At 39.1% G+C, this 15275-nt stretch overlaps 1 protein-coding gene across 1 annotated transcript in view; it reads left to right on the forward strand.

Moving 5' to 3' along the window:
- Positions 1-564: 564 nt before the first annotated feature.
- The window catches only part of LOC112116427 (glycine dehydrogenase (decarboxylating), mitochondrial), a 53311-nt gene continuing 38600 nt past the window's right edge, over positions 565-15275 (forward strand). Inside the window, exons 1-5 of the mRNA XM_026646500.2 lie at positions 565-946; positions 10345-10509; positions 10875-10952; positions 11949-12096; positions 12344-12540. Coding sequence (XP_026502285.1) covers positions 882-946; positions 10345-10509; positions 10875-10952; positions 11949-12096; positions 12344-12540 — 653 coding nt within the window. The 5' untranslated portion in view covers positions 565-881. The remainder of the gene's footprint in view (positions 947-10344; positions 10510-10874; positions 10953-11948; positions 12097-12343; positions 12541-15275) is intronic.

The following is a 15275-nucleotide window of genomic DNA, read 5'->3' on the forward strand; positions in this document are numbered from 1 at the left end:
ACCTGATTTGCCCAGTTTTATGTTCTATAATTCCTTCTGGAATAAACTGCATCAGAATTGAAGGGAGAAATCTTTTGTATTACCACTGCACATGGCATATTATTACTGAGAATAAGGTAAAATATAAAGTTCCTTAGTATTTTAGCCTCTGATGTTCCTGGGTAGGAAGCTGGGAAAGTTTGAGATCTATTTATGACCTGTTCACTAAATCTTAATTATGAATGATGTACAACTTCATCTAGCTGTTGATTCTGCCAGTTGCAGGTGAGTAAAGGTCCCTTCCTAGAGTGCCTGTATTCATGCATACACAACTGCCCCAGAAAGCACGTGGGGTTTGAAAATCCACAACATTCTCCCTCTGTAGTATGGAAAATGTTTGGAATCTTATGAAGATTTAGGCAATGGTTTATCCGGTGATAGTGGCATTTACTTTGTTTAAATAACCTACACTGTATTAGTATTGTAGGACTAAAGCAAGAAAAGAATAGTTTCCTAAAACTAAATCTTTCATGTTAAGAGATTAGTGGGATGCAACTATTCACAAAGGCAACCTATAAGGGAAGAGGAGAAATGGAAGTTAATGTATAATGTCAGCGTTACTCAAATCTGCTCCTTTTTGGAAAATATTTTGATCTGTAGACTTAAATTCTAGATTAATACCTCACTTACTACTGTCTCTTCCCTTAGTTTGTTCTAAAACTGTTGACAACTGCTCATTTCTACACCAAGTCAAACAAGGCCGTTGAGTCAAAACAATTAACATTTGTTCCTGTATAACATTTTATGCTATAACATTTTCTTTTCAATCAGGTGAAAATGAAATCCTTGAAACTCTACACAATATTGCAAACAAGAACAAAATCTGGAGGTCCTACATTGGCATGGGTTATTACAACTGCTCAGTACCTCAGGCCATCGTGCGGAATTTGTTGGAGAATGCAGGATGGTAATGTATATCACTTCCTGATTACAAGCATAGAAATATTTCATATATATTGGTTTTTTTATAAGTGTGATTCATAGACAAAGATATACAACAACACTGGTGTTTGCCAAGACATTCCCATTCTTGATACAGGTGATGTGCTGGTCAGATGGAAACTTGATTAAGGGAATCATAAAAATTGTCATCCTGGCTTTAGCAGGAGTTTAATCCATAATGTGGCAGTAGAAAGGTATTGTAACTTATTTTTTCACGAATAGAGCATCTCCTTAGTTTGAAAGATCTGGTGCCTAATGCAGACTATTAGCTAAACAGGTGGCATTAAAGAAATAAGGTTACTCGAGTCAAGATGAATGTTATGAGTGGAAAATTCACACTTGTTCACTTAACCCATACTTTGACATGAATAGAAACATTCATAAGTTCAATTACTTTGAGAAAAATATAAAGTAAGACCCCAGATTAAAATAATTTTATGTTCTGCCCAAAATTTAAGCTTTGAGGTTCAAAATACTTATTCTCACTGGCATCTGCAGTTCCTGGTGGATATATCTGACTCATGAGAAACAATGATGGTTTTGTACTGACTGGAAGGAAGTAGAAAGCTGCAGAAATCTTTAGCCCATGAGATTTCTCTAACTCAGTTTTTCAAACCAAGAAGCTTAGATGTCTTGAATACAGAGTCAGAATTTGGGTACTTCTCTTTGTTTAGCAGTTACTGAAGTAGATGAATAAATTAAGTTTACCCACTGTTAAGAATTTTTAGATGCACTGAGTGTCTCATTCAGTGTATTCTCAGAGCTCATGCAACAGCAATGCTCCTATCTGGAAAGCTTTAGAGTATTGTCAGTCAAACTAGAACTTGACTTATTTTTCAAGAATCTGAAGAGGATAAATTTCCTTTAGTTACTTCTTGGATTATCTTTATACCATGTGCTTCACTACGACGACAGTCGTGGCCCTTTACCTCTTTAAAGACATTTCCTGATGAAGACAGCATGGTCAGAATGTTAAATATTCCCCAACCACAAATTTGGACAGAATATTTAACATTCAAAATTAAAATATGGAAAAAGCTAGAGCATTAATGTGCCAATGCCAACTGTAATTGTTGCCTCCATATCTCTACCCACTCTGCACAAAGACTGAAGACCATCCAATATTCTGACTCACCATCCATATGCACATCTGAAATCCCTTATTCCTAGATTAATGGTCCCCAAACTTTTCAGGATCGCACCCCCTCCTTACCCCTGTCTGTGACCCCTGCCCCTGGGGCTGGGAGCAGGGTCGTGCCTTGGGGGTGAGGGACGCAGCCAGGGGTAAGATGGCAGAAGCTGGGGCTGGGAGCGGAGCTGAAGGTCTAGGTGTGGAGCTGTGGGGGCAGGGCTGGGTGGAGGGCTGGGAGTGGAGTGGCACTGGTTCTGGCTGGCACTCCCTCTCCACCCCCCTGTGGGGGCTGGCCTGGGCCCCATTATGCCCCCTGGATTTTCCTCTGCAGCCCCCTAGGGGGACACACCACACACAGAGTTTGGGGACCTCTGCCATAAATATTCTCTCCTCCTTTCTGTACAGAAGTGAAGACCTCAACTTAAGTCTTCACCGCCAAATCAACTTTGTCTTACATAAAAGCAAAGTTTTTTAAAAAGGTAGAGAAGACAGTGCTTCCGATTTAAAAAAAAAAAAATTAAGTAGAATATAAGCACAGCTAAACTAGTCACTGTAAAAAGCATTGGTAACTAAGTTCTAAGCTTGATTTGTGGAGTGTTCGTTAAGGACTGAAAACATTATGTTCATTCCCAGCCAGCTGAGATCCCTTTCTGGGATGCTGAAAAACTAGCTGGCTGAGAATAAAAGTAAGGTTTTAACCCTGCTTAATCATTGTTCCACACAACTAAGAAGTCTGTGCCAGGCTGGGTCTCTTTGCTTTACTTAAACATGAGGTATCTCTGCCCTCTCCCAAATTGCACCTTTTTGTATTGTTATATACTACATCTAACACAAGGCTAGATTTGTCTTGTCCCAGTCATCATCCTGCAGCATTTGCAACCTAAATATTTCAGCACTGAGCTGGTGTGCAAATATTAAAAGTGGATAGAAACTCTCCAATGAAATGCAAAAAAAGTCAGACAGCAAGTGGATTCATAGATTAGATTCCAAGTCCAGAAGGGACCATTGTGATCATCTAGTCTGAGTGCTTGTATAAACTCAGGCCATAGAAGTTTGCCAGGATAATTTCTACATCATATCTCTTAGCAAAACATCCAATTTTTATTTTAGAAAGTAACCAGTGATGGAGAATCCACCACGACCCTTGCTAAAATTTCCAGTGGTTAATTACCCTCACTGTCAAAAATTTATATCTTTTTTCCAGTCTGAATTTGTCTGTCTTCATCTTCCAGCCATTGTATTGTGTTATACCTTTCCCAGCTAGACTGAAGAGCCCATTATTAAATATTTGTTTCCCATGTAGATGCTTAAACTGTAATCAAGTCACCCTTGCATAAAAGTAAACTTTTAAAAAATATGTTTTAATAACGTAGTGTTGGTAAAACAGGTAAGGAAAACATTTTTGGAATGCCCTTTTTTTAAAAAGCACATCTTAGCACACAAAAGCCTAAGCTTTTGAGTCCTAGGATGATGTTTTATGCTGGAGTGCAAAAAGCCATTCTAAATCTCTGCAAAATTTATGGTTTTAAGAAATCAAACTTCTCTAGCAAGTCTTGAATTTTAAATGCTAGGTGTTGAAATATTGCAACCCCATGTTTTATAGTCTAGTATTTCCCATGACACTGTGCTTACCTTTTCTGCTCAGTTATGCACCATGACATAGCTCTTTCCTTCCCAACTTCCGAGTATCCTAATACAGAAGATATGCACACTTCAGGATTTTTTTTTTTTTTTTAAATATTGAAATATAGCATGGCCCTGGAAAGTGGGTTAGGGTAGAAAGGAATTGTTCACTTGGCGTGCGTACATCTCAGTTTGAGACATATGGCCAATGCAGAGTCTTCTGTTAAAAGAACTGGGTGTGGCACTGTGAGGAACTGAGGGGGAAGGGATTAGGGGTTTTCATTTAGCAGAGAGTGTTTTTCAGATGGGAATATTGTGTGTTTTTAGAAGATTTGCTAGAGAACAGTCTTCCAGGGAAGTTAGAGCTTCTAGGAAAATAAGCATCTCTGTAGGAGTCTCAGAACAAGCTGACTTATCCAGACAATGGTGAACAACAACTTTGTTTCACGATGAAAGACTAAATAGCTTAAATATTTTTAAATGAAAATTGTCAGAACAAGGTTACGCATTAGTACTTATAAATGCCTGAAGTTTGAACACATAAATAGCGGCTGTTTGAGTTAGTTTCAAGAAAAGTGCTTGTTTTTGAAGTCTGAAATATGTTACGATTTCTGTACTCTAAAAGTCACCTTGATCAATCTGCTTCAAAAATTAAACTTATAAAAAAAAATATTTGAGACAAGATGAGAATTCAGTCGAAAAGGCGGCTTACTTTTTTGGGATGGGGAGGGGGCGGTCAAAGTTAGTAAGCAATGAGAGTCTTAAGGTTGTAATCTCCAATCCATTCTAAATGATGGATTTTTCTACCAGGCAACTCCATTAGGCAAAAACTTGTTCGATTTTTTTCAGGATATACACTATATCAATTACTTGATTTCCTTTTTCTCCAGTTACATAGGAATTGTATATAGTTACAGGCTGCTTGCAAGCTCTAATGACACTTTCACTCTTAACACATTTCATAGGAAAGTGTGGGGGTGGGGGGGTTAGGTTTCATTTTATCATTGAGAGGACATTCTGTTTTGTGGTATTAGCATAGTTAGCTCTTGAGGTCTGGAGACAGAACCAAGTGGCCTGCTATTTTTAAAACCCATTTAGTCTTTGTGTACAACAGATTTATAGCAGCTCATCTCTCTGAAATCCATACAAGACTTTTCCTGGTGGGTCACTGCAAAATATTGGCCGTTTTATAAAGCATTGGCTAATCAGTATTTTTACTTTAAAAAAAAAAAAAAAGTTTCTATTCTCTGGGTATTCAACATTACCTGCCTCAAAACCCTGTAGTATGGTGTAAACTGCACAGCAGAGCAGGACTGCATAAACACTGCACATTTATGTGCACATGATTCCTGATAGTCTTCACATTATCATTGCTTTGAACTGTTTCCCTAGAAACAGAGCTAATTAATTCCTGTGACGTGACATGAATGTAAACTAATCACCAAAGACTACAAAATATTTGGTTTCATAAATAAGATTACAACAAGTCTAGACTTAATCGTGTTCATCTTCGTGTTAGTATTTAGAGTAATATTCATTGTCTATATCACAATGTTAGAGACTGAGTCGTTTGACTTTTGTGCACTTTGGCTACAAAATTGCACTTTATAAGAATAAGGCTCATTTAAAAAAAAAAAGTATATATGAGGTTGAAGGCAGCAAGAGTGCATGCTCAGGAAAAACACACAAGCAAAAGGGTAAAATTTTCAAAGGGCCTTAGTCCCATTGACTCAACTGAAATTTGTCTCTAAAGTCACTTAGGTACTTTTGAAACCCAGTATGTTATCACAATTAATGGGATTCTATGCTGAGTATACTTGAGTAACTTGTTTAAAGCAACTTCAGTGTTTTTTGGAGGTGGGGGGAACAATGCTCTTTTCATGAGCTCTGTATGTTGATGGGTGCTGTGCTTAGTGCACGGCAACACTAGGTTATGGATGTGCAGTAAAAATCCGTGTGGTTTAGTTTACATGGGTTGGGAAGGCACTGTTAATGAGGCCAAAATGTGGTTCAACCAAGTGGGGATCCTTAATAGAGCTTCAGATGGACCCATAAAAATATTTCAGGACCAGTGTAATTTTTTTAAGCACTGAAAGGAAAAATAGAGTATGCAACCATATAATTAAAGACTGTATCATCATGCATATGCATAAGGGGGAAGAATGAAGGTTATACAAGTAAACTTAAATCTGGCATTTCTGAACATTTGAGTGTTTAACTCTGCAACCTTAAAGTTCAACATAATTGTGTCTGTAATACTTAGAATATTCTGCATGTGTGTTTATCAGACAGACATTCATTGTGTCTTCTTTATGCCTTAATTTATGTAGACAAATATTGCTGTCTATATTACATATAACACTTATTGCCACAATCTTGATTTTATTTAATAGTGAACATGATACTCAAAATGAAAAAAGCCAGATAATTCAAAAAATTTAAATACTGGGAGTCTTGGCTTTCTATTATAAAGCAGATTATCTCTCACCTTGTGTCTCATGAAGATATCGGTCACAAATCCTGGTAGGAGTGGTGGGGTTCTGGTAACTTTAATATCCTCATTTTTAAAGGTGCTGTGACTTTTTACCCGTTAAGATTTCAAAATGAATGTTCTGTATCCCTGGGAATCCATACATCGTAGCGGTAGATAGTGTATATTTCTAGCCCTGGTGGCACATGAGATTGGATTCTCAAATTTCAAGGTCCTTTGAAAAGTTAATATAAACCAGCAGGGAAGAAAACAATTAGCACTGATCCATGACTGGAAATAGTAATTCTTGGGCACATAATGTTCAGTGATACAGGCTAGAAAAAGCAAGACTATAGAAAGTATATTCTTGGACAGTCTTCCTAAGGCTTACTGTATTCTCAAGAATCAGATTTCATATAAACCTTCAAGTGAGGGCAGGGGACTGGACCAGATGACTCCTTGAATCATAGGACTGGAAAGGACCTCGAGAGATCATACAGATGTTGGGTAAATCAGCTTAACTGCTGTTTCATTAACCATTTGGAAACAAAATACAGTAGCACTAAATGAAAACTCTAGATAAGTTCTTACACCTTGTAAACAACATTCATAAGTATATACATAACTATTTTCTAAAAGTACTGAACAATTTATTGTATTTTTGAAAGATTTTAAAATAGAGTTGTGTGTCTTTGTGGAATCTGCCATTTCATCAATACTTCCCAGCAGAGATTTAGTTTGAGGCAAAGTAGAACCAAAAGAGTTGGCTTTGGAAGCAATAAAAATTATTTTCAGAATTGTAATAAGGACTCTAATTCATTAACAAAAATAAAATATGCCTGTCTTTGAAACATTCTGATTTCCACTACTTTCTAAGCCAGTTCTTTTGGTCAGTAGCCCAAACTTTGACTAGGAAACCCATGTTTTCAGCCAATGTCTGCCTGCCCTGCTTCAGGGATAGTTACTGCTATTTCACAATTCTTTTAAGCTTGTTTCTTGCGAGGCATGCGTAGCGTATGTCTGCACAGCAAAGAAAAAAGCACAGGGTGGGAGGGTCCCAGAGCCTGGAAGTCTATACCGCAGTGAAATAGTCCTGCAGCACGAGCGCCATAAGCTCGAGTTGCCTGGCACGGGCCACCCGTGGGTTTTTCTTTGCTATGTTGACATACCCTTAGAGTGCACCTTCAGAACTTTCAATAACATCTTAGAGCTTATAGTCATACAGATGAACAAGTCTAAGCACAGTGACAGAAAAACAAGCATAGAGAAGAAGAGAAAAATCCATACTCATTACACATACTACTTCTAGTTTTAACTTAAGACTTCTTTGTATTTTTTTCTTTAAGAGAAAGTACTGAACTTTCATATCTCATGTCTCCAGACAGCTCTAGAACATACTGGCTTGTTTAAGTAACAAAATCTCCTTGCCACTCTGAGTGCTTCCTTTAAATCACAGCCAGACCGCTGAAATTTAGTTTGGGAATGTTAACTTGTAGAAACTCCCTTTGATCTGAAAAGACAGTGAGTGAGGGCCATATGTTTTCCTCCAATTTATTTGCACAGGAGCCTGTTTGTGTTCCTGGTCATTATGCTAATCATTCCTTTTAATTTGATTTATTGTAGTTGCTATTATGCAGATATACTACTGTCAAAGTTCCTTTAGTAGGAACCCAATTTTATCTATGACAAAATTGCTGTATAAAAACTTCAAATATTTTCCTTGTTAATACAAAACAGATTTCAGGGAAATTCCTACAAATCTGATTCCCTGGATCTCATTAAAAAAAAAAAGCGCCACTTTATTTGAACTAATGATTTGAAGTTAGAATTGTTAAAGTCCAGGATTTTGGCAGTGTCTCTGGCCATATTCCAGGGCGAACTAGCTTTCAAAATGAACTTTGTTAAAACAAACTCCTTTGTGTTTTAGCGTAGAATAAGTGGTTATACAACGTACAGGAGAACTGTTGAACTTCTGTACTAACATGGAGGTCCACACTTCCTTGACTTCTGTGGTGTGTGTATAAACTTTGTCTCATTAGCAGAATTAATTAAAACTGTTTTGTTGTAAATATTTTTGCAATTCAAAGTCAAAACATGGAGATCGCTAAGCTGTATTAGTGATTATGTCCAGTTCTGCAGTATTGTCTGTCACATGCATCAAACCTTATTGTAAGCCATACCAGCAGGGAGCAGAATTGGGAAGCCCTAAGATGATAAATTCCTTACTGAGAAACTTCAACACAGGTTGTATGTACAACAGGGCAAATGTCTCGAATATGAAAATTACTACCAGACATCATTCCAAATGGAAAAATGTTTAACTGTTTTCTTGGAACTATTTGCTTTCTGTTGTGTGTTGGGATACTGAAAAATACCTTCAGCTTCCTTGACATCTGTTTAGAGCTGCATATTCTGAACCTTTCATTGTAACTTTGATCTCTTCCCATTTATCTCTACTTCAATGTATTAAAGTATCCTATGGAAATAAGAGAGTGGTTACTTTTCAATATAACCATGGTTTCTTTTGTATAGTGTTTTTCCTGTCCATGAAACACTAGCTTACTGTGAGGGGCAAACAATGGTATCTAGAACTTTCCCGCCCCTCCATCTCAATCAGGCTATAAGGAAAACCAAACAACTGCTTAAAATCCCCCTACCCTTCCCAACTCCAATTTTTTCCTCATGGTTGCTTTAAAATAGGTTTCCATCAGAGTTCAGTTTTGATAAATACTCTGAAAAGGTTTTTAAATTGTGAATCTGTTTAACTCCTTTTTGAGTTCCTGAAGAAGGGAAACTTAGTTTAGCAATATAGACTTTTTCCAGAATTTTAATTTAGAAGGGAGAAGCTGTATCTTTTTCTGGTGCATTGTGTGGTTTATTTTTGGTGCTTTCAGAGACTATTGCATTTTTGACCGCAGATGCGGTCAGAGTCCTCAGCAGTGTTGCATCCTTGTTCAGAGAAGAATCTTAATCTATCTCTCGGTGCATACTGTATTTCTTTTGCAGTGCGAACTCTGGAGTATCTCAAATCCTGGACTGTACAACTTCAAACATAAATAGTATTAAAGCTACTGAATTGATTTCCCCCTACCCGGACTTGATTTATTTGTGGATCTCATTGAGACTTCAAGATCAAACCAATTCTGAAGGTTACATACTATGATGTAACTTACTTTATGTAAGGCTATTTGAGATTCCAGTCAGTTGTGTTTCTCCCCCATCATAATTTATTGTACCTGACAAATTTTGATTTTTCAAGAGACTATATTTTAAGGATTTACCATTAAGGCTGAGCTTGTAGACTTAACTCTAGTTGACTTTTCAACCCTTATTTTGCATTAAACACTAGAGTTTTTTTGAGTGGGATTTCTTCCATTAAAAAGGAAGACAGACAATTGCCCGTGAATTGGTAAATTCCTTGATGTGAAACTGAATGAGCTGGATACCAGCTGCCACAATGAGCAGTTTATTACAGAGCCAACTTCTTCCCAGTATTCTGAACCATTATCGCTTTGAAGTAGCCATTAAGGGGATAGTAAAGTTTGTTTGCACACTTGTATACTTCATAAAGTTATGTAGTCAGACATAAGTATTTTAGGCTTAGATTTTTAAATGTCTTGACCATTTCAATAATGTATTGGCTGCAAACATCAGATTTCTAAAAGCAGATTGGTTAAAAGCACAACACCAAAATGTTGAACTTGTATTAGATCTAAATATTTTATGACCCGATAGACTTTCTCCACCCCTCAGTTGCTGAGAATTAAGTTCTGTTGACCCAACCAGAAGTGTTAGCTCCTTTGCCTCTGTAATTACAGATAAATATTCTAATAATTTCATGATCTCAAAAATAGTAAATTTTAACTTAAATTCTGTTCAAAATGAGAAAAAAAAATCTATTTACCAAGTAAAGAACCAAATTAATATTGGCGGGATAAATGTTCTCAACTTCTGTGCTCTTAATACCCTCCTGGAACAACTAAAAGACATTAGTGTGCTTTTGAACAGATTTCCCTGTTTATATTCATGTAAAATAGTGGGGAGGAGGGAGAGGGAGGGAGGGAGAGAAATACTTTGTTTAAATCCATTTGCAAAGAAGCGCTAGTGACCTGATATATAAAATGTGTTTATTTAACAGGGTTACCCAGTATACCCCTTACCAACCTGAGGTTTCCCAGGGTAGACTGGAGAGCCTGTTAAATTACCAGACTATGGTGTGTGACATCACAGGAATGGATGTGGCCAATGCATCTTTACTGGATGAGGGGACTGCTGCAGCAGAGGCTGTGCAACTATGTCACAGGTAACGCACGCAAATGGATTGCAAATTTAGACTCAAGAAAGAATTGTGAGGTGTTTTGCTTTATTTCCTTATGTGGGACTGAATGGTTCAGTGGACTAAAAATGACACTGTACCTCACAGTGAATCAGTCTTCTGGAGTGCTAGTCTAGTATTTTCCACAAACACAAAATTAACTGTATATAATACTTCTTACTTTGCATTTATGAATTACATTTCTCAGAATTCAGAACATTCTCGGTGTGAAATGTATTATAATAAAAACATGTGTATGTGGGTGAGAGAAGCAACTGTTCCATTGTAGACTGTTCTTGAGTTTTAGTTTGTTCCCTGATCCACTTAACCTTTTTTCCCCTTCTTTTAAACAGGCACAACAAGAGGAGAAAGTTCTATGTTGATGTCCGATGCCACCCTCAAACGATAGCAGTAGTCCAAACTAGAGCAAAGTAATGCCAATCTCCATCTTGCTTAATAAGTAGCACAAGCAAGCACATGAAATATTTTACCATCACACCTCTTATTCTATACTGATCAAAGATTGAATATTACAAGTACAACACTGATTATGTTGATAAATAGGTGTGCTTTGGGAAATGTAAGAGAACCTACAGTACTAGTTTGGGGACTGACTTTGGCTATACTGTAAGTATTTTATGATACTGAGGATTTCCCCTAGGATAATTCATGCAAACCTTGTAAAATATTTCATTCATATCCAGTTTAGGGGCTGAACTAACTGATTAGATCCATTTCCAATAGCTAGTACCTAAATTTCTACCTTGTTTAGCTGCAGCTAAACATCTTGCTGGTTCAATATTGCATTAGTCTATGTAAAGCAAATACAGTAATTTTGTATGATGGATGCAATCTTGTTTGTAACTAACTTATCTTCCAAATAAACAGACGTGAATTAATTCACAATTTTTAAAATGGAGGTAAACGTATAGAAAGAAAATATTTCTCCTGCCTGCACTGTTAACATACCTGTGCACTTCTGAGCATTGAACTCCATTTGAACATTCTCTTACCTAGCAAATTATGCATTACTTTGAAGGAAATCAATAAGGTTTAGTGAAACAAACTCTTAATAAATTCATAGTTACACACAAAAATCCTATATTCAGAGAATGTAAATAGAAGTTGCAAAGCCACGCCCTCCAGAGTTAGGAAATGCAATATATAAGTTAGTTTTGCTCCCTTCGGCATATGCAATATGATGATCTTTACTTTCATGATCACATGCTATTTTTATGGCACAATATAGCTTTCACCACCATAGATGCTCGCACTTCCTTAACTGTGTAGCAGTGGGAAGCATGTTCAATCAGCTATACTTTAAGAAAAATATTCCCTAGATCAGTGAAGAAGTCAAATCTGTTAAATGTTATCCCAAAGTATGAAATGGCTTCAATAACTTTTGCGTTCCATCTCTTGCTTTGCAGTTACAGTGGTGTTGTCATTGAGCTGAAATTACCCCGTGAGATGGATTTCAGTGGTAAAGATGTCAGTGGAGTGCTATTTCAGTACCCAGATACCGAGGGGAAGGTGGAAGACTTCACTGAACTAGTTGAAAGAGCCCGTCAAAATGGGGTAAGATTAAGTAGTATCGTTGTTGTCCCGTCCCCCCTCCCCGACTAGTTCTGATGTTTAACTCGGCTATAACTGTAGGCATTGTAATTTTCTTTATAGATGATGTACAGAGCAAAGACTACTTTTAGGCTTCAGTTTCACATGAATGCTATAAAACAGTTTGAAGTAGAATCTTGATTCCCCAAATTGATACACTGTGTGTGCTTTCAGAGAAGAGGCTAACAACTCTATGCTCTTACGTTTTCAGACTCTTGTCTGCTGTGCTACTGACCTCTTGGCTCTGTGTATTTTGAGGCCTCCAGGAGAGTTTGGGGTGGATGTTGCTCTGGGTAGCTCCCAGAGGTTTGGGGTACCACTCTGTTATGGGGGACCACATGCTGCCTTCTTTGCTGTCAAAGAAAACCTGGTGAGAATGATGCCTGGGAGAATGGTTGGAGTTACAAGGTAAAGTTGGGACATTTTTCTTTAATTTGTCAGCTGGAAATGTCTGATATGGCTCCCCAAATCATAGTATCTAAGCACCTCGTAATCTTTAATAAACTTAACCTTACAACGGTTCTTTCAGGTAGAGAAAATACAGTTACACCTCTACCCCGATATAACGTGACCCGATATAACACAAATTCTGATATAACACGGTAAAGCAGTGCTCCAGGGGGGCGGGGCTGCGCACTCTGGCGGATCAAAGCAAGTTCGATATAACACAGTTTCGCCTGTAACGCGGTAAAAAATTTTTGGCTCCCAAGGACAGCGTTATATCGAGGTAGAGGTGTATCTTCATTTTATATATGGTGAGCTGTGACACAGACTAAGTGACGTGCCCAAGGTCACACAGCACACTTCCGCCCACCCACTTCCTGGATCCCAATAGGTGTCACAGCTCTATAGCGGAACTAAACCTGGGTCCCCCAGTCCAGTGTCCTTACTATTCCACTATTCTTCTCATAAATTAGGAGAATGAAGCATGGTTGAAATTTCCCCAAGATTATAATAAAAAAAATTGGGTAAAGTAAAACACTGTTTACAGAGAAAACTTGAGAGAATGAAATTCTCCACTGAGAGAACTCAGAAGCAGAAGTATCTAAGTTCGTTTCTATTAAAGATGTGGGGCCTGTGGGCAATAGTTTAAAAGCTCAATAATTTTGATTTAAAAAAAAAAAAAAAAAAAAAAATTGGTGGCCAGGAGAGCTGTCCTCATGTGAGTCTGAGGTCCCCCACTGAAGGGACATCTCACTTTGTGGGACATGCAGGCCATCTGAATTAGCAGTATTTCACTTACTTTACTAATTTTGAGCTTACCAGACTTTCAAATGTTTATCTGAACCCTTACTGAGATTCACTCCTCACTACCATAAACTTCAGGAAGCAGACAGAAAATTCAGAAAACCTGTTGAGGTATCAAGAAATTTAAGTGAAGGAAACTTGAACTACATATTGCAGTGAAGGTGGGGAAACTCTTAATGACTGCGGGGGAAGGAGGAGGGAAAACACTGAACAAAATACCTCTTTTATACTCAGTATAGTAGTGTTTTGGAATATTGAGAACACGCTTAATGGAATACACTATAACTGTCAGTTAAAAATTGTACATATTGGAACAAAAACCCTACACATGCTTCTGAAACTATACAACTTCTGAAATTAATAGGTTTTGTACTTACCACTAGCATGTTTATGAACATTTTTTTTTTCTTTCTTACATTGCTTCTCACATTTATCCCAAAGAACAATATGCTTGGTGTGACACTGCACTCACCTCTCATGAGCGCCTCCTGTTGGGCCGTGTGCAATCCTGCACTCCTTTCTTTTCCTGCATCCCCTGTCATCCTCATCAGGCAGGTCTTCAGTGGCTCAGCCCTTTGGCCAAGTCTCACACAAACACATGAAGGAACCCCTTCCAGGGTAACAAAGGTCCAACAAGGACTGTTGCTTTTCCCATGTTGGTGTCTGCAGTCCTGTCTCTGGGCTCAGTTCCCAGCCCCTTCTGGGCTAGCTTTAAGTCCATCCCTGCCCTGTTATAGAGCAGTGCCCCAGGGTTTCATCACTGGAGACTTTGTTCTCAGAGGTTCTCACTGACCCAGCTGTCCAGCCGGGTCACCTCTCACATTCAATCCCCTTCCAGGGGAGTAACAAAGTTCAACAAATGGTTGGCCCTTTCTAGGGTCTTCAGCCCCATCCTTGAGCCCTTTAAATTCTAGCCCCTTTCTTGGGTTTCTAAACAACACTTGTCCCCTCTTTGGGGATTTGGCCACTCTGCCAGTGGCAGGGGAGGGGGTAACCTGGGCTCACCCACTAATCTGGATCCTGACCCAGGGACCCTACAAATAGCAGCCACGTGCTGCTTCCTTTAATAATTGCTACTGCTGTTCCCTGGGCCACTTCCCACATAGCCCCTTCCACTTCACCCTGACCTCAGGGCTGAAATTCTTCCTCGCAGAATGTCCGTGTTACCAGAACCCATCTTCTGGTTCACTCTTGAACTCCATCAAGGAGCATATGCCGTGCAGCTGTGGTCACTGCCAGGCAATGATCTACTCAGGCCCTGCAGCTCTTTTTAACTGAGCCTGCTGGGCTTTGATTGGCTGCTTCCTTGCAGACTTTCTAGGCAGGCCAGGAGGACAGACCTTTACTACTCCCTTTTCTGGGGTGGGTTGTGGTAGGACTGCAAGGCTTCCAGCAGGGGGCCTCAAAGAGCCCAGTACACCCTGTCACATTTGGCATTAGACTTCAGAATCATGAATCAAGCTTGTAGCACAGGGGTCGGCAACGTTTGGCATGCGGCTCGCCAGGGTAAGCACCTTGACGGGCCGGGCCAGTTTATTTACCTGCTGACGCGGCAGGTTCGGCCGATCGCGGCCCCCAATGGCCGCGGTTCGCCGTCCCGAGCCAATGGGGGCGGCGGGAAGCCACGGCCAGCACATCCCTCGCCCTGCCACTTCTCGCCACCCGCCCCCATTGGCCCGGGACGGCGAACCATGGCGATTGGGGGCCGCGATGGGCCGAACCTGCCATGTCAGCAGGTAAATAAACTGGCCCGGCTCGCCATGGTGCTTACCCTGGCAAGCCGCATGCCAAACGTTGCCGACCCTTGTTGTAGCATATCCTAGCATGCTTATTTCAAACTATGATCAGTTTAAAGAGTTGTGTATCTCAGGGGGAAAGAATGTTCATTTTATTTA

This window comes from Terrapene carolina, unplaced genomic scaffold (assembly GCF_002925995.2).
Source record: "Terrapene carolina triunguis isolate 2854851 unplaced genomic scaffold, T_m_triunguis-2.0 Scaffold35098, whole genome shotgun sequence".
NCBI classification, from domain to species: Eukaryota; Metazoa; Chordata; order Testudines; family Emydidae; genus Terrapene; species Terrapene triunguis.